The following is a 27,859-nucleotide window of genomic DNA, read 5'->3' as shown; positions in this document are numbered from 1 at the left end:
GGCATGGGTAAAATAATTTCTATAAATTAGGGGACTCCTTTAATATCTTGTAAGTGGATTCCCAAGGAAAAGATGCACCTTGGATGATGTTATCAAGTCTGTAGTTTGGGGGTTGTAACAGGTTCATTCTTTTGTGAAACATATCCTAGAGTGTATATAATTCTGTAAGAGATTAAAGCCCTTCCAAAGTGGATTAGGAGATAACAGTTAACTTTTGAGTGCTTGGGACGGTGCCTGGCATATACTAAGTGTTTATAATGCATCGTCTCTTTGAATCCTCTAGCAGCCTTTAGAGATACTATTATACCCCTTTACAGATGAGGAAATAAGTGGTAATTTATGCCCAGGGTTACCCAGCTGAACTGGTGGCAGAGTTGAACCCAGGGAGTTGGAGTCTAGAAAATCCTCTTAATCTCTATAATAATAGCAAAAGTATTGATATTTAATGGCATGTCCTTCTCTAACATGTTAATAGCAAAAGTTAAGTGTTCTAGCTCTGCCATTTACTAGCTGTAATACTGGTCAATTAGGCTGAAGAAACTGTCTCAAATATAGTAACTGCTCAGTGTTTACTTCAGGCAGCCAGGAATTGAAGCAGGCAGTAATTAAGGGGGGAAAGCCTTCAGTCACTTTAAAAAGTGGCATGCTCACTGAAGTGGGATAAATCACTACCATGGCAAACAGTGAAAACTGAGAGAGAATAACAACAATAAGACTTGAGGTTCAAGAAGGAATCAAAGAACAAAGACACTGCATTGTACTTTTTAACTGAACAGGTAGTTTTAAATAAATGGAGAAATCACCTTCCAAAAGTTACACTAGCAGGGAAAGATTCCATCAAGCATTTACATAGTAAATTTCTATTTTACAAAAGATTCTTGATCTTTACTTGAACTGTACATGATGAGGGAAAAGGAGCCCCCTCAGGTAGGTGTCCTCTCTGCTTGCAGAAGCAAACTAAAGGACCTAAGATCAGAGGCAAGCCTGGGATGCCAAGATGGGTAAAGAGAAATGATAAAGGGCCATTCGTTAATTCCATGTCTAAGACACTTTTCTAGTGATGCTTACGTAAATACTTTAGGGCAAACCACTGCCCTTAAGATAAAGGTACAACCTCAGAATCTCTAATTCTGGATTATAGTAATGTATCTGTGTACCCTGGACTGCTGAATGTCAAAAGACAATACTTGGGGTGACCTATGAGGTTTGAACAAATACTTTAGAGGAATTCTCTAGGACCATACACCCTCTACTTTGGCTTTCTGAATGAAGCACAGGCTTCTGTGCTATATCCTCCAGCAGTGTAATAGTCAAGAAAAGGGCATCAGTATTGGATCACTCCTTAGACACTAATCAGCTGGGGAAAGAGTTCACTGGCAAAAGTGTCCTCCCAGGAATGCTCTACACCAAGCAGAGAGGACATGTCACTCAAGGGAGAAGGGGAACCCTCATAGCTACAGTCACTATAAGCATCCAGTAGGTAGGAAGATGGCTTCAGGCAGTGGCTGGTTGAAAGCAGATCTGAGATACCCAGCTCTGGAATGAAGTCATCTTCTACAAGTTCTTCCTTCACTGAGACAGTGAATTCAGGGTGATCTTTCTCTAAGGGACTGGAAGGTGCTTCCTCAATTTTCACTACCACATTAGCTTGGCTCTCTGTCTCAGAGGGTATCTCTAAGACTAGGGGCTTTGTATATATGTGGTCAAAACGAATCAGTTCATTAATGGCTTCCAGCTTGGCTGATGACGTCCCCAGGGATGGAGAGGGGGGTACGGGTAAGGAACTGGGTCCTTCTGGGTCGACTTCTGGGAGCTGCTCCAGGCTGGCAGACTCTGGAGAGGGACATCTGAAGAACATAACTGGGTCCAAGTTGAACAAAATGCCCAACAGGATATCAGACTGTAAAAGGAAAAATTAAATGGAGTTCAACTATTAGAATGCACTGAGAATCTACCTTAGTGCTAGGTTCCAAAATGTAAATTAATCATTAGGCTATAGGATGACCTCCAGGACCCACCAGACCCATTTATCTATACTCCACTCCATGTCCTAAACCACCTGGAAATAGGAAGGTAGTTAATGTTCACCTCCAACTCAACCGAAACTACCTTCTCTGCCCTCATATGTCTGGTTAGGGATGTCAGGCATCAAACAAATGGAATTAAATAGTTATACACCTCTTTAGTAAACCTGAATAAGCCCTACCTCAGAGTCTGAAGAGTCAACACCGTCAGAATCCATGGGGAGATGTTCTGGAGGGGTGACAACTGGGCCTGCACCTGCTGCAGAGGTGCACGTAGTCTGAGTGCTGCGGACTCAGCAGACCCGGCCACCGGCCTCGCTCCATTCCCCTGGGAGGAAAGACCATAGTGAATGAACAGCTCCAACAGCTGAGAGTCCCCAGGGAAATACTTGCCAGGAAGCTGTGATTCTTGACTTTCAAGAAAGCTAGAAAACTATTCTTTAGAGCCGAAACCTTTCCCTTAAACCTTTGTTATTTCCATTTTCTCGAGCCCTCCTCAAGAAGAGATAAGAAAAGGAAGGTAAGACTAACTTCATTGTGATTTTCTGTACAATGAAACATTTTTCTTCCCCAAGCAAAGATTCAGGCAGGACCAATATTCTTAAATAATATCTTACTTATATTCTCAATAACGTTCCTAGTAATAAAGTTCTATAGTGAATTTCAGCCCAGAATCTTTTTGGATAGTAATTTTTTTAAAAGTTTGTCCTAAACATTATCTTCTGAGTAGAACTGCCCTACTGTCAACCTTAGACCACTTAAGTATTATCACTGAACTTGCCATGATTCGTAAATTAAAACCCATACATCACTCTTCTATCAGAAAGGTGTCACTATCACAATGAATCCCTTCTCTTCTCAATCATATTCATCAAAGAACCACTATAATTTCAGTAGCATTCAAAGTCAGGTTTGACTGGCTCTCTTATCCTGGTTCTCCTTAATGCTGGCATGGTAGATATATCTTGTCGACTACTGGCATTTGTTAGTACTTGCTCTTGGAGAGTCATGTAACTTATTTTAATTATTAGGACTTAGTACTATTCGCTACACTCTTGAAAAATGAATAAGTATCATTAAAGAAAGAGGTCATGTCACTTAAAAGCAGTTCTCACATACGGCACCAAATAAAGGACATGACTTACTTTGGTCTCTGCCTCCTCTTCAGTCACTAGGGCATCCATCCCCAAGCGCTGTCTCAATTCCTGGTTCTCAACTATGAGGCCATGAGTTTTCTCTCGTAAAAGCTGATTTTCTAGCAAAAGTTTTTGGTTCTGGAAGAAAGTTCAGAAGAGGCTATTAAGACATCTAATTCCTTCACTTAAGAATCCACCTGACAGCGTTTCACTACAGTAGGTTTCCTTTCCTTCTCCCGGGTCTTTTGGAAAACTCTATGCTTATGAAGTTGTTCACAGTGGGTATTAGAAGGCAAGGTTATAATTACAAAAAAAAAGCTATTTAGGAAGTGCCATCTCACGGGGTCACATATAACACAATGCCCCCAACTACTAATAGAGACTTCAACAAAGAGTGACTTGTGGCTTTAATTTAGTGACTTGTGGCTTTTAATTTTAAATATGACATTTAAAAAAATCCTATCTTGAACTGGTGGGTAATAATAAAAGTGGTAGTGGTGGGCTGTAAAATCAACATGTTAAAAAAAAAAGAACACCACAAATATGCTTATGTATTCAAGATGTGTAACTGGCAACAATTTAAGTTTAGGTAACAAGTAGACCCTAGAAGGGGAAGGGAACCGTTAGTGGACTTTTGGATAAGCCAGAAAAGGTCTCAACTTTAAGCAATGATTTCCTATCTGCTTTTACTAATTTTTTAGTACTAACTGATAAAACATTGTTGTAATGTAATTCACCAGCTTTGAGATAGAGCTAGCACCAAATGCCAAGAGGGTCAATCATTTCTGCTCTCATCAAGCTTCACCACTTAACCAACTATCTATCTACCCTAACTTAGATTAACTAAAAGTTTAACTTTTAATTATATGTCCAATTGTCTTCTAACGGAGATGAAGCAACCATTAACCAAGGGAAAGATATACAATGGATAAAAGATACGAGTTAGGCCTTAAGTATTTTTACCTCTTCTTCCAAATCTACCACTTGTTGTTCCAGCTCACTCATTCGAGCTTTCTTTCGGTCTCTGGCAGTCTGAGCTGCTACTCTGTTTTTCAGTTTCCTGAGAACAGAAAGAGATATACCACACTGAGTCATCTCAAACCTTATTTATATCTTTATTTGAAAACTTGGCCACCTGGTGCTTTCATTTTAATTTACAGTATAAGGTAGACTAATGGTAAAATACACTTCAGGCTCCTCCCCTCAAGAAAACAAAACCAAAAAAAAAAAAAAATCAGCCTTCTGTGGATCTAGCTTGAAGACCTACTTTACTCTCCCCCATACTGAGTCATCCACCTCCGTCTCATCCCTGGCCACAGCACAAAGGCTGGACACAAATATTATTCACCTTGCATCATAAGATATTTCCTCCTCCCCTTTCTACTCCCCCGTTGCTTCCTGACTCCAATCCCCTCAAACAGGATCCAACCTGGACTGATTAAATCTAGTAAAGGCTGCAATCGCGCTCGAACATAAACCCTCCCTCCCTAAACCCAACTCAAAAGAGGGAGAGGCTGATGCGACTTTCGCCCTGGTGCTGAAAGCCTAGGCCCGTGTCTACTCCAGGAGGCACTTCATAAATCACACAAAGCACAATGATCATAAGAGAACTAACATTTACGGAGAACTAAGTACTAGGCATTTCTCAATCTCCCCAGCAGCCTGAAGTAGATACCATTTTAAGGATGCAGAGGCTGAGTTTGACTAGTGAGCCTTACAGCGCTCCCAGCCCCCTTCAACAGCTGACATTTCAGTTCCGTGCGCCTCCAAAAAAAGTAGGTTAACCAATTGGCTTCATGTCACAGCCCAAGTTCAGAAAAGCTGACCACGGGTTTGTGGTCACAGCTAGAGGGCCTGGAACCCAGGTACCCTGATACCCAGCTCTGGTTATCTCTAATTAGATAGAAAAGAAGTAAATAAAAAAGGCCTGCGCAGCTCTGGACTCCACCCAGCGCGGTGGATCTGCTAGTCCAGACTTCCTGCCCCGCCCCGCGCCACGCTGGCACCGGAATGGCCCGGCCACCAACGCCTGAGCGCTGCGAACGGTCAGCGCGGCCCCAGGTCCCTGTCTCGCCTTCGAATTCGGTCCCAGACCCCAGGCCCTCGCCCTCCGGCTCCGCGCCTCGACCCTCGCCCACCTCCGCAGCGCCTTCTCCTCGGGGCTCAGGTGCGTGAGGCGCTGTCGTTTGCGCGCCTGGGACGGCCCCCCGCTCGCCGCCTCCGAGCTGGCCCCTCGCTGGCCCGGCACCATGACCGGCAGAGCCCGGCCGACCGGGGCTCCGGCGGCGGCGGAGGCGGCGGCGGGCTGGCCGGACAGAAGCAGAACTTTGGGTGCCCCGGCGGCCGGGCTCTGCGCGGCTGCCACCACCACCATACCCGGAGCGTGTCTACGCGAGTACGCGTCTCCGCCGCCCAGCGAGCCGGTCCCACCGCGCCCAGCCTTTCAACGATCGTGGCCCTCCGCGATTGGCCAGCGCCGAGTGACGCAGGCCTATCTTGGCTCCCATTGGTCTGGCCAATCCGGAGGGGGTGGGGCCAGGGCGTCTAGCGTGGCGGCCACGGTGCCGGGCATTTTTCGCCGGGGTGACGGGTAGGCGTAACTCGGCGCTGGGAGGGTGTGGGGCACCGGAGGACCGGGTCTAGGGAAGCCCCGTGCTTGTGAGGAAGGGTCCAGAGCCAGGCGGAGTTTTCTCAATAAATGGAATTTCCCCCTTAGGCTGACGCAGAGTTTAATTCCAAACCGAGAGATTTCCAGACCAATTTTTACGGAGACTAACAGATTTTTACCCGCTCCTGACAGAATTGTATCTTGTGCGCCACTTAGGGCCCGGAGCTGAGCAGAAAATCGAAAGACCAGCGCGAATCGGGGCTTGGGTTAGAAAAAAGCCTGCAAAGAAATTCCGCGAAATAAGTCTTTAGGGAATGAGATAGCGCGTTTTAAAACTAGGTTTAACTCATAGTGAAGGCTTAATAAACCTTACGTGGTGTTCTCTCAGAGTGGCAGGAATACGTGTAATTTCATTTTTCTTTGCATCTCTAAACTTTCTGCTATGAGCGTACATTATTATTATTATGAAATGAAAAAATGGCATGTATAAGACATGAGGGGAGGTTCAGGGCTCTTGCCCGCGTGTTGCGGCGCAAAGGGGCGGGGGGGGGGGAAGGGGGACTTGTGAAAGAGGGGCCTCCGAACGGTAGCTAGGGACCAGTTTAGACACAGGAATATTAAAATGGAGAAACCCGAGGAAACACCCCACACGGGCATTTTCACTTTTTTGAAGCAAATTACAAAATGTTAAGTTCCCTAGAATTACAAAGCAATACGTTCTTTAATAAGTAGTTACTGCTTCCTCAATGCCCAGCACTGTTCTAGGTTCTAGGGATGCAGAGATGAGTAAATCTCCTAGCTGGTGGTTGGAAGATATGCAAAAAGTGAAAAGATAGAACCCTTCCAGGTAATTCTTCGATATTACTAAGTCAGGTTAGCTCTTCAGTTATATTTTGGTGGGAAAAAAACAGTATGGGAAGAAGGAATGAATGAAAGCAATTCAGTCTTTCGATATATAGGCCCTTTCAAGGGCATAGTTTCCGTCATTCCCAGAACTGGACTGTGAGCCTCCTAGTATTTTCTTCTCCAAATTGGCAGAGTAAATCAATGACTTTGTTTAAACTGAGCTGGCCCAGCTCAGGCCATCCTGAACACAGGCTGCTTCTGTGGACTGGGAAAGAGATGGGGACTAATCAGAGACCAGGACAAAACAGCCTGCCTCCTTTTTAACTCCCATCAGCCTTGAGCTAGCTGGGTCCTAAAGTGCCTGCAGGGGTGGGAGACTCACTACTGGCCCTGGGACCTTTGGGGAGAATTCTTCAGAATACCTTCTGGTTGAGACCTACTCGTTCCTGTTAAAGGACCTTGGAAAGCTGTAAGAGGTTCTGAGAAAAGTCATGTAATTGTCATGCAGTCTTTAAGTTAATATTTGTGAATGCCAAAAGAATGTCTGGCACTGTGTAAGAAATCTCAGGGAAACTAGAAGAAATTTAAATCATTTAGACATAAAAAGAAAATGCATGAGGCCTCTATTAGTCCATCATGGTGTAAATGAGTAACCATAAGGAGAAGGTACAAGATGCTGGGGCAGAGGAGAAAAAGCCAGTGGATTAGTCTTGGTTAATTGGGTAGAAATGGAATGTTGAAATCGACTCCCCCAGCTTTGTTTTCAAGGCTTTCATCTTTTTGATAAACATGTTAAATCATACTCAAAAACAGTAATTGGACCCAGTGCAGATTGCTGTCTGTGGAATCGTGAACACTCGTGTCCAAACCTTTAAACAGTTTTATATCCTCTCTGTAACACTTCTCTGATAATTCTTGCATCAGATGCCAGTAATATTTTAAAACAGTTACTAGGCACTTGTGATAAGAGCTATAAAATGTATAAAATACAAAGTTCTTAGTCTTTGTGAAATGCAAGAAACAGTAGAACATTAAGTCTAAATAAGTAAAAGAACTACACCAAACCCAGTAGCAATCTGAAACTAAAATTCAAGAACTGATCTCTAATATGGTAGCCACTGACCACAGGTGGCAATTGATTGTTTTTCCCACCTGTCTTTTTCACAGTCTCCATTCTAGCACTCTTCACTCACATCACTCATGCTTAATCTTCCCAAGGTGCACTGCCCTGAGGTAAAAAAATCTCTGGGGCTTCGAACAAATAGACCAGTCAAGCTATTGGTGATGAGATTGAAAAAGGAAATGACCCTCATCACTGAGTATCAATCCCTTTCCAACTCCATTGGTTCTAATTCCTTGTTTTCAACAAAATTGATGGAAGATAAGATTGAGTTGTCAGCTGGGACTGGAATACAATAATTTTTAATAATAGGTCATTATGTGACTTGGCTTCTAACTTAAAAGATGTTCAAACAAGTGAAGGACATCGTTATAACAATATGCCTTCCTTCCCCATCCATTTAGTTATACGAACAATGTTTTGGGGCACTTTTTTTAATTAAAAAAAGGAATAAAATTAATGCTGAATCCTGCCTCACTATAGCAATAAGTATTGTTAATCCACTGATACATGGTGCAAAGATACATTTCCAATATTTTACTCTCTATGTTTAATAATTATCAAAATTTGGAATATTTGTTGTTTTGATAAAATTTGTACTGATTTTAATTGTTATGGTAGCTCCATGTAGAATAATTTTTTATGGTTTGAAGAAAGCTTTAAAATATTTAAATGTGTATATTTTTATACAAGGTAGCCTATTGGGTAATCAATAGTAGACTTTTAAACATAAAACTATATTACATTGAGATAAAAGTCTGTAAGGAAAGTAGAATGGAAATATAACTTAAGAAAGAGAAATAAGGGAAGTTTTCTGGTTCTTAATAAAGAGCTTGTTGATTTTTTTTAACTTTTGATTTTGATATAATTTCAAACTTACAGAAAAGATGCAAGAATTGTACAAAGAGTTCCGGCAGACTCTTCACCCAAACTTTTTTTTTTTTTTTTTTGGCTGTGTTGGGTCTTCATTGCTGCACGTGGGCTTTCTCTAGTTGCGGTGAGCAGGGGCTACTCATCATTGCAGTGCGTGGGCTTCTCATTGAGGTGGCTTCTCTCGTTGCAGAGCATGGGCTCTAGGCACACAGGCTTCAGTAGTCGTGGCATGTGGGCTCAGTAGTTGTGGCGTCCGGGCTTAGTTGCTGTGTGGCCTGTGGGACCTTCCTGGACCAGGGCTTGAACATGTGTCCCCTGCATTGGCAGGTGGATTCTTAACCATTACGCCACCAGGGAAGTCTGCCTCATGTCTTTTCTGATGTTGACATTTTTGAAATGTATTGGTCAATTATTTTGTAGAATGACCCTAAGTGTGGGTTTGTCTGATGTGACCTCATGATTTATGTGTTTTGGGCAGGAATACCACATAGTGATGCTGTTTTCTTCTCGGCGCATCATATCAGGAGGCAGGAGATGTCAATTTGTCCCATAACCAGTGATATTAACTTTTACCAATTGGTTAAGATGCTGTCTCCTAAAGTTAATTAGTAGCTTTTGTACTTATTAATAATACCTATTTTGACACTGGGGTGTCATTGCTTCTAGGTTGTCTCAGTGGATAGAACTAGGAAATAATATTTGTATATATATGTGTATACATACCCACATAAAAAGATATAGAAATATATAGATGTTTGTATGTCTATACCTATTTTTATATCGATCTATCTTATATATTAAAAACTCATGAGTGCACACCAATAACTCCAACTCTAATTCAACACCAAAGGGTTTGTTCTAGCCTTCCCTCTTTTCATGATTTTAACTCTGTTCTCTGACAATAAGGAAACAGATGCCTATTAAATTCTCATGTATACAAATGTATGTAGTTAATCTATTGGCAATGGCTGGTTGAATCCTTGGCCCCAGAATATGCAAACCTCCTCACCCCAGCCAGCTATTCTTGGCCAAATCCTTGACTCATATTTCCAAATGTGTGATGATGGATGGCAAATAACTGTGGTATTTTGATTCCATTGAACACAGCTAATAGAGTGATACAAAAGTTTTACTTTAAAATGTCAATACTCCCAGTTGCATTAGAAATGACATCCATTGCAACGAATATTTAAGCTTATCATGAGAAATTTTAGATGTTTAAAATGTGGGGTGTATTTAAAATGTGGTATCTAGTTTTACTAAATTATTTTAGGGACCATGTGAACAAAAAAGTTTTAAGACCATTGTAGCAGAAGAATAGAACCAAACCATTCGGAGAGAGAAACAGAGGACAAAAGTGAGCCAGTGAGAGACAGAGAACAACAATCATTCCAAAACATATAAGAAAAGAGGAAAACACAAGAAACATGGTAAGGAGAAAACATGAAATAACATGGTAGGAATACGTCCAAATATATAAATAATCAAAAATAAATATGAATGGATTATATTCCCTTCGTAAAAGAAGGAGACTCTGGTTTAAGTGAAAAATCCAAATTCCAGCTATATGCTGTTTATAGGAAATACACATAAAACTAAACAGCATAAGAATGGAAAATGGCTCACCAGGCAAATGTATATAGAAAACAAGCATATGGAGCAACATTTGTATCAGACAAAATAGAATTTAAAACAAAAGCATTTAAAAAGCACAAAGAAGGGTGTTTCATGTTGATTAAAGGCACAAGTTATGAGTCATGCATTTTACAAACATAGCAGCATAATTTTGAAATGTATAAAACAAAAACTGAAAATAAATAGTGAAATTGACAGATCCACAATCACAGTGGGAGACGAATACACCTCACTCAGAATCAACCAATAGAGCAGACAGGAAAGATGTGAATAGCACAATTAACAAATATGATCTCACAGAGAACTTTCCTCTCCACCAGGAACATGTACAACATTTGATGTCATTTTACTCTTGCAGAGTGAGATTGATCTTTGTGCTTCAGGGTTTAGAAATGGAATTGTTTCCAAGTTTTAGCTTTTATGAATACAGCTGCTGTGAGCACTTGTGTACAAATCTTTGTGTGAAAAAAATCTTTGTATTTTCATTTCTCTTGGGTAAATATTCTATACCCATTGGGGAAACTGCAGGATCACGAGGTAGGTGTATGTTCAACATTTTTAGAAACTGCCAGCTTCCCAAAGTGGTTTTATCATTCGACATTTCCACCAGCAACGCAAGGCATTCTTAAACTACTATAACAGATTGTTATTTAACTCTTTCATTATTACCCAACTTTTCATTTGTTTATGTTGCTATGGTTTTTTCCAACTGGATTTTGAAAAGCTCATTAGAAACAGAAGCATGCGTTATACTTCTTTGTGTTTAGTATAGTGCTGAGTACACATTAGACATTCAATAAATATATTTTTAAATAATTATTAAACTGTTAGGTTGTCCGCAATATGCTTTAAAAGACAGAACATCTTTTAAATTACTCTGGCAGACTGCTACATAATACCATTTTCTTGAAAGCAGAATTCAACACAAGGTTGGTCTATCTTGGACTTATTACTAAAGCCTGGAATGTGCTCATTTTAAGGCACTAAGGCAATATTTCTAGTTACTTACATGGTGTCTATTCTACTTCCTTATTAATAATAATAATAATAATGTTTGTTCAGGGTGCCTAGCTGAAAACACTCAGCTTCCGGATTCCCTTGAAATTATGAGTAGCTGTGGAATAAAGTTCAGGCCAATGTATAAGTGGAAGTTCTAGGCAGAGAGAATTCCAGGAAAGCTTGTTAAATGGAGAAGACTCTACTGGGATGCCTTTCACCTTTTTCCTGTTGCCCCTTTCCCCCAGGCAATGCTTCTTCTTGCCTGGAATGCTGATGAAAGTTCAAAAGGTTGAGACAGTTCAGCAGCCATCTTGCAAGCATGAGGAAGGAAGCCACAAGCTAAGGATGTCAGAGGGGAAAGACAGAGGAGTCTGGGTTCCTGATGGCATCATGGAGTGACCATCTAGCTCTGACCTAGCTCTAGACTGCCCACTTCCAGATCCCAAGTTACGTGACAACTAGAAATATCATGGTGGCTGGGTTTCTATTACATGCCATACAACACAATCCTCACTTTTACAGGCACTTACCATACTGCCCTAAGTTAGATTCTCCAAATACCATCTTTGTTTTTCTCATGAACAGGCTACTAGTATGGCTGAGGAACTAGTATGCTTAAGTATGGCATCAGGAAGTAGGTGGATCCCAAGGACATAATTTTTATCAGTGGCACTTTCTTCTGACACCAGGAAAAGAGATGAGTCACTTAGCATTAGCATCACTATTTTGTGGCCAGAAAAATTGAGGTCCAAAGGGACAAAATAATCATCTTAAGGCTGTAGATTACTTTTCCAGCTTATCTATCTGTCCCATACTTCAGTCCTACCGTTTTCCTGGAATGCCCTTTTCCTCTCTCTGTTTACACCATAGTTTCTCAACCTCAGCATTACTGACATTTGGGGCTGGACAATTCTTTGTTGTGGGGTGAGGGCTGTCCTGTGCATTGTAAATTTTACTAGCACCCCAGGTCCTACTCACAAGATGCCAGGAGCACCACCCACTCTTCCCAGTTATGACAACCAAAACTGTCTCTGGACATTGTCAAATATCCCTGAGAGCCAAGACCTCCCCTAGCTGAGATCCACTGCTCTAAACTGTGTCAAACATCACCCTTCTGTGCACCTGCACAGACTTCCAGCAACACACCTGTGATACTTGGCAGTACAATCCACCTGTCTTGATCTCCACATTAGACTGTGAGCTCCCTGAAGGCAGGGACTGCATCTGGCTCATCTTTGTAATCCCCCTGCCCATTTACTAAATAGATTTTTAAATGGTCCAGGAGAAGAATGGGAACAGATTTCAGGAATCCTGGCTCCTTGATGCCATGATTTTGACACTCACTCTTAAAGACTCCGGTGTCCCACGCCTTTGCTTGGTGTCATATTTTACAGGCTTCCACGCTGTAGTCAAGATTCTAGCAGGAAAGCGCTACGTTGCTCATTGTTCTAAACACAAGTTAAATGGAAATGGAAAGCAAAAATTGTAAGACAGGGGCTTCCCTGGTGGCGCAGTGGTTGAGAATCTGTCTGCCAATGCAGGGGACCAGGTTCGAGCCCTGGTCTGGGAAGATCCCACATGCTGCGGAGCAACTGGGCCCGTGAGCCACAGCTACTGAGCCTGTGCGTCTGGAGCCTGTGCTCTCCAACAAGAGAGGCCGTGACAGTGAGAGGCCCGCGCACCGCGATGAAGAGTGGCCCCCGCTCGCTGCAACTAGAGAAAGCCCTCGCACAGAAATGAAGACCCATCACAGATAAATAAATAAATTTTTTTTTTTTTAAAAATTGTAAGACAACTTTTCATACTCTCACAAGGAGAAATGAAAAACCCTTAAACGATAGGGGAAAGAGCAAAGGTCTATATATACTATTTTTGTTTCCTTAATGGAATCAAAGTTGCATCTGAATCTTGCAAAAAGTGCTACGTACACCCCTCACCCAGTTCCGATTTCCCCTGATGTTGTCCTTTTACACGACCATGGTACATTTGTCACAACTAAGAAACCGACCTGGATGCACAGGGATTCAGTACCCTCGAGAGATGGATGAAGTCTTTTGGTTTGCTAGGACTAATGATTCTAGTGCTTTTAATTTCATGACTGTTTTCAAAGGCGGACGTTTTTGAACCGTTTAAGTAACGTTGAGACGCCAAATGCATGGGCAGGAAATCCTCCTGGTGGTGTTGGCGGATGTTTCCTTCAATCCTGCGGCTGCCCACCCCTTTCTGGAGAAGAGTTGCAACACTTCTTATAGTTCATTTGTGTGTATTAGGGTTCTAAGAAATTCAGTACTCCTTTGGCTTCCACAAAACGCTGTAGTTCACTTGCTCGGTAAATTAAACAGAGCCTAAAAGGGCACAACAACAAAAGGAAAAGGTTCGTTTGAAAAGTGAAAAGATATTGCACGCTCTCTTTTGCACTTGGCATTGACCCAGAGCAGTAAATGGCTCAACATTTGGTTTTGTCTCCTTAAAGAAAGCACAAACTCTCCATTGTCGGTACCTTTATTGACACCAAGGTTCAAAGGTGGCAAGAGAAGCAAGTTTTATCTTACTTGAAAGAAGTTTAAGTGCTGTAGGCCCCATTAGTACTAAGAGAATAAACATCAGTTCACCGGCTTTGAACTTTTTTTAATAAACCTTTTTTTTTTTTTGGTGTAATTCTATATTGACAGAAAAGTTGCAAGGCCGGTACAGAGAATTCCCATATGCTACCAACCCCCAACCTGGTTCTAGTTTCCCCTAATGTTATCAGCCTACACTACCATCGGTACATTTGTCAAAACTCAGAAACCAACACTGACACAGTGCTATTAACTAAACTCTAGACTTTATTTGGATTTCAACAGTTTCCCTCTTAAAGTCTGTTTTCTGTTCCAGGATCCTGCCTTGGTTTTGATTACTTAGCTTCTGTATGGAACATCTATTTTTGCAAAATGTTTCATGACTAATTTCAGTAAATGATATTTGTTTGAAGTGCTGGATTTACTCAAGTGCAACCTTCCCAGACACATACGTACCCTGAGGCTCTAATTCCAAAATAACAGCAACTGAATCCCTCCCCCACTGGTGAGGTGGCCTTGCCTTTAGGTGATGCTGTGAGGTTTTTCATGACCTGGCTTGTAGGAGACTAGATTTCCTGAGAATGGCCCAGGGTCTCTCAACATTAAAAAAAAAAAAAAAAAAATCCTCTCTTTTATTTATACTGACTTTGTACATCTGATATTCCTGTGGGGAAAGACAGCAAGCTGTACATATTCTGTTGTCTCATAAACTTTTTTTTTTTTCATGACAACATCCAGGATTTATGTGATTCCAAGAGTCAGCTGGGTAAAATATAGATGAAACTCCGGTGTGTTGAATAAAGGAGATACGAGAAGAGAAAAGCTTTGGGAGCGGAGGAGTAGAATTATGATTGCCTCTGAGAATACTGGGACAGAGACCACCCATCTTCCATTTCCAGACACTGTAAGAACAGTCCTTATAACCTGGGTGCTGGGAGCCTGGGCTTGTGACACAGATGGATGGACATCAGGCAGGTTTTCGGCTCTAACATGCACTAGTTAGGGAACCTTGGATAAGTTACTTAACCCCTCTGAGCCTCAGTTTCCCTGTCAGAAAAATGGGAATCAAGAGTTGACCAAGATAATATATTAAACACAGTTCATGACACAGAGAAAGCACACCATGCATGTTAAGAATTATTGTTACTGGGGGCCATCCACCCTAATGCCGAGTACCATTCCCACAATCTTCCTAGTTTCCCATTAATCTCATCCTTTCTTCTGTCTTTTGATATTTGGCAGCCAGGAAGTTTGACAGGTCCCAGAAGGTTAAGTAGAACAATGGTGGGTCCAAATCTTTAAAATATGTCTGAGTATAAAATTTGATCACTGGTCACAAGCAGGGACAGGGTCCATGAAGCAGGAGATGTGTCATAGCAATGGATACCAGGCGAGTTTTCGCCAGCTGCTCCCTCCCCCAACAAGAGAACAAAATGCCCACTTGATCCCTGGGTGGACTGGACCTGGCCATGGGCTGCTGATGACCAGCTCTGTCAGTGTGACCTAGGACACCATTCCCAGCAGAGAGCAGCAAACATTTCCTGGGTACACAGACCCCTGACCTCTGGTGAGATTCCGGGGCAGGGTCTGGATGAATGCCATCCCTGGGGGTGGGGGACTTGAGCTGCTCTTCACAGAACAGGTGAGCCAGCCTGCAGGATCTGGGAAAGAAGAGGTTGGATCTCCAATTTAAAAAAGGAAATGTCGTTTCCTACTGAACACAATCATTTTCTGTTTGGAAATGAGTCGTAATTTCCAGCCTAGAGTTCCAGAATTACAGAGTTTATTATAGTCCTTAGCACCCACAACGTGCTCCCAAAAGCCCTTTATCATGGTCTGTGCCAGAGGTGGGGGACCGACCACTAAACTTGAACAGGACGGTGGAGGTTAGTGCTTGACTCTGCTGGGTGACCTGGAATAAACCATGAACCTCTTCAAGAGTTTTTTTTTTTTTTTGAGTGGTTCTGAAGCGCCTAGGGACAGGACAGGAATAAAGACGCAGACGTAAAGAATGGACTTGAGGACACAGGGAGGGGGAAGGGTAAGCTGGGACGAAGTGAGAGAGTGGCATGGACATATATACGCTACCAAATGTAAAATAGCTAGCTAGTGGGAAGCAGCCGCATAGCACTGGGAGATCAGCTCGGTGCTTTGTGACCCCCTAGAGGGGTGGGATGGGGAGGGTGGGAGGGAGATGCAAGAGGGAGGAGATATGGGGATATATGTATATGTATAGCTGATTCATTTTGTTATACAGCAGAAACTAACACACCATTGTAAAGCAATTATACTCTAATAAAGATGTTAAAAAAAAAGAGTTTTTTTTTTTTTCCATTGTTGTTTGTTTTACTAGAAAAGACAGGAGTGTACATGAAAGCAACCTAGCAGAGTGCCTGCAACACAGGAAGGAGTTTCTTGCATTTAGTTCCAGGCTCCCATCCTGGAACAAAGGCAGCCCATCCCAGCCTGAGCCTCTTCACTTCACTTGGGAGGCCCTGACTTGGTATCTGAAGGAGGATGACAGCAGCAGAGACAACCCCCTATTTGAACTCCCCCTGCCCACAAATGGCCTCTTTGGTGCCCGGGAACAAAGTGCAGGTGACCAGAGTGCCCACCCGCCAGCCTTAGACCCCCATCCAGGGCAGCACTGTCCAGGGACAGGTGCATCCACTGAAGGAACGAACACAGATTCTCCAACATCCCAAAGATACATACTGGGGGACAGGAGTCCTCTAGAGTCACTTTCCAGGTGACCGGGTGACTTTACAACACAAAGGGCCTGTGAGTCTGACTTTTTCTTACCTTCTGGAACAGAGAAAGGGGGTGAGAAGATAGCGGCCCTGGGTACAGCTTTGAATGGGAATAAACATTTCTCAATTGAGGTGTTTCATCAGTGTCTTGAAAAATCAAATTTGTTCAGGCTTGCAGGAAATGGATTGTCTAAGTGTCACTTTAAAAATTTGGTGGGGGGGAATTGAAAACAGTTTTCTAAAGGGACTCCTCTACTCTTGATCAGCAAATGTCCCCCACCCCTCCAGGAACCAGGACAAGAGAGAGCAGTTTGTACTGACTTGAGGTTCTCCTGAAAATTTCCACCCTTTGCCTGTGCTCAAACATTTGCATTCAAGGATTTTTAAAAATTTATGTGTCCACGTGCAATAAACTGATATTTCCAATGTCATGATCAGAACCACAGCCAGAAAACCTTGATTTGGGGTCATTCATTCATCCCGAAAGCTGTGCCACGTTTATCTTCTCTCGGGGAGCAGAATCTAGAAGAGGAGAAAGATAATAAGTAATTCTAAGGTAGTATAACTGTAACCAGCCCTTAGGAGTGGTACCGAGGAGCGAGGACCTAACTCTGTAGGGCCATCCGGGAAGGCCTCATAGAGGAGGCAATATTCGTGAGAGCCTTGAAGGATGAGTAGGAGTTTGCATAGGATTTAGCTTTACTTTTTCCCTTGCCACTTCTCCCTGCTAGAGCTAGATGCCACCTGGACCCTGAGCTAGAATCTCAAGAAAGCAGTAATAGTTCACCTGCGGCTAAAAAAGACCTGAAACTAACACAACATACATGTATTCAACCTTTGACACCTGCTACTATTCCTGAGACTAAGTGGATAAGAAGATCCTTCCAGATTTCTGTATACTTATGTCAACTCTCCTGGGACATCCTTTGTCCCTTTCCTACTCTCATCCTTAGTCTCCTTCAAGACTTCCTTGGTATTTTTGTTTTAACCAAGAACTTTTCTTTAAAAATGGAGGCAGGAGTGAGAGAGAGAGAGAGAGGATTCCCTCCCATCCTCCCCACCCTTCCCTTGTTTGGCTTTAAATTCTGCCCAGTCACTCTCTCCCTGGTTCCTTGCTGTGCTTCTCTCCTTAAAGGAGTCAGAAGGGACTTCTGGGTGTCTGAGCTCAAGCAGTGCTGTCACTCTCCCGAGCCCCAGGGACGGGTTATCTCTTGGGGTCAGGAACCCGGTGGGAACCCGGGGTCCTAGGACCGGAGGCTGTGCCCCCCATCCCCTGCAGCTGTCCTCACTTTGTACAATGAGGTAGCTGACCTTTTCCATTTCATCTTGTTCTTTTTTCTCTGCACCCCACTTGGTTTGGCAACCATGAATCAACCTGTTTCCTCCTTGGCATTTCTTACGTGTATCCCACTGAAATTAAAAACTCAAAAGGAAGAGGCCTCGTAGACCTTGAAACGTTCAGCTTACTTTCTGGCCTTGGCCGCTGGCTTGACTGGTCCCACCTGCTCTCCTGGGAGAGTGCGCAGCTGACGAAATCCAGAGGCCTCGAAACCTCCCTCAGAGTAAGTGTTCTTGTTTGCACATCCTGGTTCAAAAGCCGGAACCACTGGTTGGAAATCAATCAGGGAGTAAAGTTACTAAATTAGTGGATCTGCTTCAAGCTTCAGGCAGTGGCCTTCCTGAGAAAGGCAGAATCTGCATGTTTCTTTCACAGATTAAAACCTCCCTTGTTTGTTTACTCTCTACTTCTGAAAGTTCTTGGAACACTTTTCCAGGAAGAAGCCAGGTAATGGGACATCGGGAAAATAAAGAACAGTAAGCCTTGTTTGTATCCTCCTTACTCCCTTTATTTTCAAAGTAACCAACATGAGGATGTGTGAAATAAGTCAGTATTAGGAACATTAGCTAATGAGTACAGGACGTGAGCCAGGAACTGTGCAGAGCCCTTGGCATCTACTCTTTAATTTCTGCAAGGTAGGAATTGGCTCATTTTCTCAGAAGAGGAAGGAGTTAAGCCCAAGGTCATGTGGTAGAACTGGGATTCAAACTTAGATCCGTGTGACTTCGGAGATTGTCCGGTTTCCTGGAGGTTGCACAGGCATGGAAAGAACCCAGGCCTGGCCTATTGCTTTTAGGACAAGATGCTTCTGAGGCAACCCCCACCTTCAGTGATTTGCATTGTATCTAAGAAACTGAAAACCCAAGTCAAGGTGTCTGAAACCAGAAAAAGAATATTCCTTTCGGTCCCTGTTCCCCTCCATCGTTGGGGGTATAGACTAGGTGACATTTACTGTGCAAACAGCAGACTGGGATCCAGGCAGAGTCCACACCTAGCTGAGTAAATAGCACCTAGAGGCCCAGGCAGGGCACGCAAGTTCCCCAGCGAGGCCTCATTTTGAGAGGTAAACAGGAGAAGGGGTCTGTGGGCTGGGAGCCGGGAGCGCGGAGCGCTGGTCCTGGTGCTGCCACTTTTACTTCTCTGCCCTTCATCTGGAAGTGGAGGAAATCAACTCAATGATGTAGGAATCTGGCTGCAGGGGTCAGTTTGCCTTGGGCAGTGCGGCCTGATGGGTAGGCCTGCGGAGGGTAGAATCCAGCTCCCTGGGTTCAAGTGTGAGCTTCACCACTGACAAACTCTGTGACCCTAGACAAGTCCTTAACTTTTCAGAGCCTCTGTTTTCCTATTATTCATCCAAGAATAATAGTAGGACCCACCTCACAGGGTTATCAAGAAATCAGAGTCAGAATGCACAATAGAATTCTAGAATATTCCATCCTGGCTACAAGAGTTCTTTCCTCTGGCTTTTTGTTGTTGTCGGGGAACCTGAGATTCAATTCAAGCAATAGTTAACAAACAAACAAACAAAAAAAGAGTTAACCTCTTAGAGTTAAAGCTTAGTTCAGGGCTGGTATCTAGGAAACAGATGTTGGGAACTATTAGTGATTCCCTAATTCTGCAAATATTCACTGAATGCCTGGCACCTGCAGGGCTCTTGTGTCCAGGAGGAGATGCGCCCAAATGGTTATGACACAGACGTAACAGCATCATGCAGAGGATAAGGAAGCTGCCCTGATGCTTCAGAAACTTCTCTGGAGGCCCAGACACAGCAAAACTCATGGGAGAATGTGTACTTTGTGGTCACCATAGCACGTTTTCAGTCCCGACGTGACACAGGTCAGCTGGATAATCTTGGAGAATTTACATAACTTCTCTGAATGATTTCCTCCTCTTATGATGGTTAGTTTTATGAGTCAATTTGGCTAAACTATAATACCCAGTTAGTCTGTTAAACACTAATCTAGGTGTTGCTGTGAAGATATTTTGTAGACGTGATTAACCTCTGCAATCAGGTAAAGGGGATCATCTGAGCGGGCCTCCTCCAATCAAAGACAGGCCTTAGGAGCAAATCTAAAGTTACTCAGAAGAAGAAATTCCTTCTCAGGCAGCACTGGCTTCTGCCCAGTTTCCAGCCTGCCAGTCTACCCTGCAAACTTCAGACTTGCCAGCCTCACAACCACATAAGCCAATTCATATACATATATGAGTCTTTATCTATATACACACATGTATATGACTCATCCCTCCTCCTGGTCCTGGTTCTTTGGTTGGAGGCAAGCAGACACGCTTCTTCCCTTTCTCTTCCCTGACCCCCCCAGGACCCACTACCTCCTGCTCCTCTCAGTTTTCCCACATCTAGTCGTGAAACCACAGAACTTGGACCTGGAGGGCCCCTAGGGGCTGTGTAGTCCACCCTCCTCTGCATGTGGATGAAGACATTCAGACGGAGAAGACCTGTGATTTGTCCCAAGTCTGGTGACTAGCACTGAAGGCTGCCGTGCAGGGTTGGGACAGGGATGGGACCAGAGAGACATTTGCCTCAGGTGCAAAATTCAAGAGAAATTCAGTAATCAAGATAAAGAATACTTTGATGCAATTTTTTTTTTTTTTGCGGTACTTGGGCCTCTCACTGTTGTGGCCTCTCCCGTTGCGGAGCACAGGCTCCAGACGCGCAGGCTCAGCGGCCATGGCTCACGGGCCCAGCCGCTCCGCGGCATGTGGGATCTTCCGGACCGGGGCAACAACCCATGTCCCCTGCATTGGCAGGCGGACTCTCAACCACTGCGCCACCAGGGAAGTCCTGATGCAATATTTTTAAAAATCTAAATTGCTGCAAAAGAAATCTGTGAGGAACAAAGTATCCCATTTTTTGTTACTATTTTTTTAATGTTTTATATTGGAGTATCCTTGATTAACAATGTTGTGTTAGTTTCAGGTGTACAACAAAGTGATTTGGTTATACAAGTATCTATTCTTTTTCAAATTCTTTTCCCATTTAGGTTATTACAGAATATCGAGCAGAGTTCCCTGTGCTATACAGTAGGTCCTTGTTGGTTATTTTAAATATAGTAGTGTGTACGGGTCAATCCCAAACTCCCAATCTATCCCTTCCCACACCCTTCCTCCTGGTAACCATGAGTTCGTTCTCTAAGTCTGAGAGTCTGTTTCGGATCAGTGTTGTTGGTTTTTCCTTGTGCTGCATGCTCCATTGAGGTTGGCACAGCACCGTTGCCCTGTGTCCACTGGGGTCTTTGTATTACACATGGCGTCACGTGCTCCCTGTGGTGCTGTCATTATCATGCGTGTGCTTTCCTCTGGCCACCGAGACCGCACAGAGGCGGCCAGGGGACTGAGGGGTTTTCCCGGACGCGGGACTTTCAGTGCTTAAATTGGAAGAGTCCCAGCAAACCAGGATGGTTGGTCGCCTATCAGAGAAAGAAGCAGGGACCAGATCTTATGCACTTTTGTGTCCCTGAGTCACTTGATTGCACTCAGTAATTTTTCTTGACTGAGTTTGCCCTTTCTGGCAGAGCGCTTGGCAGGCACTCAGCACATCCCTAATCCGTTTTATATCTGAGGCACAGAAAGGAAAAAGGGACTTGGCCAGGACCCACTGGCTAATCCCTGGTGTTCCTGTGCCCAGCCCGCCTGCCTCCTGAGTGTCCGGCCTGCTGCTGCTCACCCATGATCGTCCCCCGGGATTCCTGAGATATGGGTGTAACTAGTGTAACCGGTAAAGGCTTAATTGCCTAAAACCTGTCCAGGAGGCTGGTGGTCTTTATTTATTTTTTTAAACAAGCACTAGATTTGGAAACTCTATGCCTAGACACAATGGTCCTTTTGCTTCTAGGATCAGTACACCCTGCCTTCAGCTAACAGACTTGGTGTGAGTTTCGGCCACTCAAAATGGATGTTCTCTTGCTCTCTGTCCATCCCCCTGCTCTACCAGTCCCTGCTTCACTCACATGACTACCCAACCCTCTTCATTATAGGGCTTCATTAATACCTGTTTATTGATGAGCCCACCTGATGTCAATTCCCCCTATAAAGGGCAGCCTCCTTCTCCTCCTAGCAAGGAAGATTACTGCTATGTCCTTCCTGCTGTCTGCTGTACATGGTGGCGGTATTGCTCCAGGACACTTTGTGTAAGATCCTCTGTAGCTGTCTCCAGGCTCTTTCTTTGGTCTCAAGGCTGGGCAACTACAAGGCTCTCAGGCCTGCGAGGTGCAGCCCAACATCTGGGAACATTCCAGGTAGGTTGCTAACTAAACAGCCTTGACTCGGTCACCTGAGTCAAGACCCCTGACTGCCTTGGGCCCGAGTTTCCTCAGTTACCAAACGAAAGCCTTGAACTTGCTATTCCAGGAGATAGCAGGGTGCCTCTGTGACCATCAGTTTCCTCATCTGTGAAGTTGGCATCATGATACCTTTTAAGGTAATTGTGAGGATGAAGTGGGATGATGTATGGAAACCGCCTTGCACAGTCCCTTGTGGGAGGTCATTTGTTTTCCTTCTTTCTAGTTCTGCTGAGTCTAAAGTACAGTGATTTTATGATTCCACTTTTACAATCAGTAGCACAGTTCATTTATTTCACTCCAAAATGTCTTATTGTTCACCTACTGTGTGCCAAGCATCACCTTAGATATTAGGTGCTAAGCACGTGATGGTGAGCAAGAATCTGGTTAGAAAACACCCAAATTATCCAGAAATCTCCTGCAAAGAAAGAACGAGCAAAAATACCAACGGCAGAAAGCACCTAGAGGTCAGAAATCATCCCTGTGATTAGCCATTTTAGATTGAGTAGCTGCTACTTAGCAGGTGGTCACAATTCTCCCAAGTGGCTGCTATTCTTGTATTTAAAACACCTGCTGCTGTTTCCAGGATGCTAACATTTACTTTGGTCTTTATGTCAATGCCTTTTGTACAGAGAGCCAGCTGTGGGGCTTTTCTGTTTCAACATTGTCCCTGAATTGTGCTTTGTTGATAAGAAAATAAACACCACTTGCTAAGATAGCACCGAGCAGCCTTTAAGACTGGTTGGAGCAGGAGCCTTCTGCTCAAGATGAAGAATAGGTTTTCTCTTGCTGGTGTTAGGAATGTTGTCCTTCTTCGTGGCTTGATCATGTGGCTTAATTTTACTTTACCTAGTGTTGCTTCTGTCCTCCTGCTTTCCCTTCCTTGGAGCCCTTTTTAATAATTCCTCTCTACTTGTGGGATTTTACCAGACATTTGAGGATTGATGAGCCATAAAAAGTAAAGGTTAGAGAGCAGATGAATGGTTGCCAGGTGCTGGGGGTGGGGAAGAACTGGAGGGTGAGTGCTTATTGGGGGCGTGGTCTCCTTTGGGGGAGTGATGAAACTGTTTTAGAACTTGATAGAGGTGGTGATTTCACAACATTGTGAATGTACTAAATGCCATGAAACTGCACACTTTAAAATGATTACTTTTATGTTATGTGAATTTCACCTCAATCAAAAACAATAAACGTTCTGAAGCCAGATACAAAAGAATATGATCTGTATGAATCAATTTATCTGAAGTTTGGGAACAGGCTTGTCTCTGGTGATAGAAATCAGAACAGGGGTAGCCGGGGAGGAAAGGGCATGACTGGAAAGAGGCACAGGGAACTTTCTGGGGTGATGGAAATTGTCTGCATCTTGTTTTGGGCAATTGTTACAGAGTATAAACAATTGTCCAAAAGTACCGAATTGTATGTCAAGATTTGTGCATTTTATTGACGTTAATTATACCTCATTAAATTTTTTTTAAATTTTTAATTAAAAAATGAAAAGGTGGGGAATTCCCTGGTGGTCTAGTGGTTAGGACTCCAGCTTTCACTGCCGAGGGCCCAGGTTCAATCCCTGGTCAGGGAACCAAGATCCCATAAGCCGCATGGTGCAGCCAAATAAAAATAAAAGAGAACCCAGCGATATTTTTTTAACATTTATTTATTTTTAATTAATTAATTTTTGGCTGCATTGGGTCTTAGTTACTGTGCATGGGCTTTCTCTAGTTACGGCCAGTGGGGGACACTCTTCGTTTCGATGTGCGGGCTTCTCATCACGGTAGCTTCTCTTCTTGTGGAGCACAGGCTCTAGGCACGCGGGCTCAGCAGTTATGGCACACGGGCTTAGCTGCTCCACGGCATGTGGAATCCTCCCAGACCAGGGCTCGATCCCATGTCCCCTGCATTGGCAGGCGGATTCCTAACTACTGCCCCACCAGGGAAGTCCTGGTCCCAGCAATATTTGATTTGACAAGTTTCCCTGGAGTCAATTCATCCGTTTTTTAAAAATTAATTTTTATTGAAGTAAAGTTGATTTGCAATGTTGTGTTAGTTTCTGCTGTACCGCAAAGTGAAGCCATTATTCATATACATATATCCACTCTTTTTTAGATTCTATTCCCATGTAGGTCATTACAGAGTATTAAGTAGAGTTCCCTGTGCTATACAGTAGGAATTCATCCATTTTTAAAGGTGTTGCCCTGAAGAACTGTTTGCTGGTACTTCATTGCTTGTTTTATGAGTACAGTTTTTGGAGGGGAAGAGGTTGCATTATTACTCACTTGTGGGCATATGGCTTTTGTACACACATAATTTCATTTCGGAGAACTCTATGTGCTTTGAGCTAATGGAGCTGGGTCCTGAGCACAATAGTAGATTTAGCCCTCTCTGGAGAGGGGCTTTGAAAAAGCGGTCACCTGGGGACTTCCCTGGTGGTCCAGTGTTAAGACCCCGTGCTTCCAATGCAGGGGGCGCCGGTTCCATCCTGGTCGGGGAACTAAGATCCCACATGCCATGAGGCACGGCCAAAAGATTAAAAAAGAAAAGAAAAAGTGGTCACCCGCCTTGTTTTGTAGTCAGATGCTCTGGGTTTGACCCTGATCTGCCTCAGCCACTTGGTAGTTGTGTGACTTTGGGCAAGTTGCCTAATTTCTCAAGGCATGCCTTCCTCCTGGGGTAAAAGCAGGAATGATAACATCCCCCCTAGCAGCACTGTCTTGAGGACTGAGCCAGCTGATCCCAGAGTCCAGCACAGGGAAAGGTGTCAGAAAGCATGGCTGTGTGAGTAGGATTGTCAGGTAAAATGTAGAACATCCAGTTACATTTGAATTTCAAATAAACAACAAATAATCTTTAGCATATCACTGTTATGCACTGAACGTTTGTGTTTGCCCCTCCATCCCCCAAATTCACACGTTGAAGCCCTAACCTGTATTTGGAAGAAGTAATTAAGGTTAAATGAGGTCAGATGGGTGGGGCCCTGATGCAATAAAGTTAGTGTCCTTAGAAGAAATACCAGAAAGCTGCTCTCTGTTCTCTCCCCATCCTGTAAAGACACAGTGAGAAGGCTGCCATCTGCAAGCCAGGAAGAGAACTCCCACTAGAAAATGAATTAACCAGAACCTTGATCTTGGACCCCTAGCCTCCAGAACTGTGAGAAAATCATTCTTGTTGTTTAAGCCCCCACATCTATGGTATTTCATTATGGTAGCCCAAGCTGACTAGTACAAAGCATGTATCAAATATCATACTGTTTATCTGAAATTCACATTTAACTGATCATCCTGTATTTTCATTTGGTAAATCTGGCAACCTTATGTTTGAGGCATTATAGAAAGCCTTGTCATCATTAAGGGATAAAATGAAATGACATATCTGGTGAAAAATAAACAGATTCATTCTCTGAAAAGTTCACCTGTGGAGCTAAATTTAGATTCTGGGAAAACTGAGCCTCAGAGACCTTAGATTTGGGGACCCCCGCAGAGCAGAGGATGGAAGTAAGACTCTGAACTAAGAACAAAGGGATTAATGGAAAGTCTTCAGAACAAATGGTTAGACTTCCAGGCCTCATTCCCTCCCCTAGTCCCAGACAATTTATCCCCAAACAGGAGTTCAGAGGTTCTTCTCCAGAAAAACTGAATTGTCCCAGATAAATGACTTACATGCCCTGTCATTTTGGGAGTCCTCAAACGAAAAAGACAGGCTTTCCCTTGATCACGTTACAGGGAAAACCAAACCCCCCAACAAATACAGAACCTTGAATCAGGTTTCTAGTTCCTCCATTCTTTTCTTTTTTTAAAAATTATTTATTTATTTATTTTTGGCTGCATTGGGTCTTCGTTGCTGCAGGCAGGCTTTCTTCAGTTGCGTTGACTTCGTTGCAGTGGTTTCTCATTGCGGTGGCTTCTCTTGTTGTGGAGCACAGGCTTCAGGCTTGTGGGCTTTAGTAGCTGTGGCATGCAGGCTCAGTAGCTGTGGCTCGTGGGCTCTAGAACGCAGGTTCAGTAGTTGTGGCGCACAGACTTCATTGCTCCGCAGCATGTGGGATCCTCCCGGACCAGGGCTCGATCCCATGTCCCCTGCATTGAAAGGTGGGTTCTTAACCACTGCGCCACCACAGAAGCCCAGTTCCTCCATTCTTAACTTTGAACTGATGGCCAAGGATCCTTAGACATTTGAGGAAATTCTTCACTATGAAAGCCTGAGAACAAAAGAAAAAGAAAAAGGAATCTGAGAAAACAGAAGCAATGCAGGGGATATGAGAAAACAAAACAACAACAGTAATAAACAAGTAACCCCAAACCTAGAGTCATTATCCTCAGAGAGGTGGGGAAAATATTGCCATCACTCCAGAACAGGATGTTATGAAAAAGGAACAAAATTTAAAAAGAGCTCTTGATGAGAAGAAGTATGATAGCTAAAATTAAAAAGCAACAACAAAAAACCCCAGAAAACTTGTAAGGTAGAGACAAAGAAATGCCTGGGGGAGCAGAACAAAAAGACAAAGAGATGGACAATATGAGAGAAAAAAGTATTCCCTATTGGTGGCTCAATCCAGGAGGTCTAATATCCAACTAATAGACGTTCCAGTAAGAAAGAACAGAGAAAATGGAAGTGTGGAAATTATTGAAGAAGTAATACAAAAAAAAAATTTCCCCAAAGTAGAGGCTATGAAGCTTTATCTTTAAAAGTGTTTTCTGACTACCCAGCACAGAGAATGCAAAGAGCCACAGGAAGGCATTTTTACATTCAGAACACCATGGATAAAGAGAGAGTAGTACATTTCTAGAAAGAAAAACAATCAAATACAACAGACTGGAAATCATAACGGATAGAATTTCTCAACAGCAACATTCAAACCTTGAAGTCATGGGCAACGTCTTCAAATTTTGAGGAAAATTATTTTCAACTTTGACTTCGCAACCCAGCCAAACCCACTAATCAAGTGTTAGGATGGAATAAAGAATTTCTTCAAACATTCCAGGACTCAAAAAGTGTATTTTGCAGGAATTCCTGGCAGTCCAGTGGTTAGGACTCGACGCTTTCACTGCTGTGGGCCTGGGTCGATCCCTGGTCAGGGAACTAAGATCCTGCAAGCCGTGTGGTGCAGCCAAAAAAAAAAAGTATCCTGCCATCCCATAGAATGGGAGAAAATGTTTGAAAATCCTATATCTGATAAGGGACTTGTATTTAAAATATATAGTCTATTATAATTTAATAATAAAAAGACAAGCCATTAAAAATGGAAAAAGGATCTGAGTAGACATTTCTCCAAAGAAGATACACAAATGGCCAACAAGCACATGAAAAGATGTTCAACATCATTAGTCATTTAGGGAAATGCAAATCAAAAGCACAATGCGATATCACTTTATACCAACTAGGGTGGCTTTAATTAAAAAGACAGAAAATAACAAGTGTTGATGAGAAGGTGGAGAAATTGGAATCAACTCTCACCCCCTGCTGGTAGGAATGTTAAATGGTGCAGCTGCTTTGGAAAGCAGTCTGTAGTTTCCTCAAAATGTGAAATAGAGTTACCCTATAACCCAGCAATTCCACTCCTAGGTATATACCCAAGAGAAATGAAAACATGTCTATACAAAAACTTGTACACAAATTTTCATAGCAGCATTATTTATAAGAGCCAAAAAGTAGAGACTACTTATGCCCATCAACTGATGA

The 27,859-nt window shown here is 43.2% G+C and overlaps 1 protein-coding gene across 1 annotated transcript; it reads right to left on the bottom strand.

The window, feature by feature from the left end:
- Nucleotides 1-755: 755 nt before the first annotated feature.
- Nucleotides 756-5,587, bottom strand: XBP1 (X-box binding protein 1). The gene is given in 6 exon segments (XM_079943224.1): nt 756-1,900; nt 2,207-2,314; nt 2,317-2,352; nt 3,170-3,298; nt 4,124-4,220; nt 5,299-5,587. Coding segments are annotated over 6 exon segments (1,164 nt in total). The 5' UTR covers nt 5,535-5,587; the 3' UTR covers nt 756-1,342.
- Nucleotides 5,588-27,859: the final 22,272 nt, after the last annotated feature.

Source organism: Stenella coeruleoalba, assembly GCF_951394435.1.
Source record: "Stenella coeruleoalba genome assembly, chromosome: 14".
In the NCBI taxonomy this organism is placed as follows: domain Eukaryota; kingdom Metazoa; phylum Chordata; class Mammalia; order Artiodactyla; family Delphinidae; genus Stenella; species Stenella coeruleoalba.
Note: the sequence above shows the minus strand (reverse complement) of the source record. Positions and strands in the feature narration are given on the sequence as shown.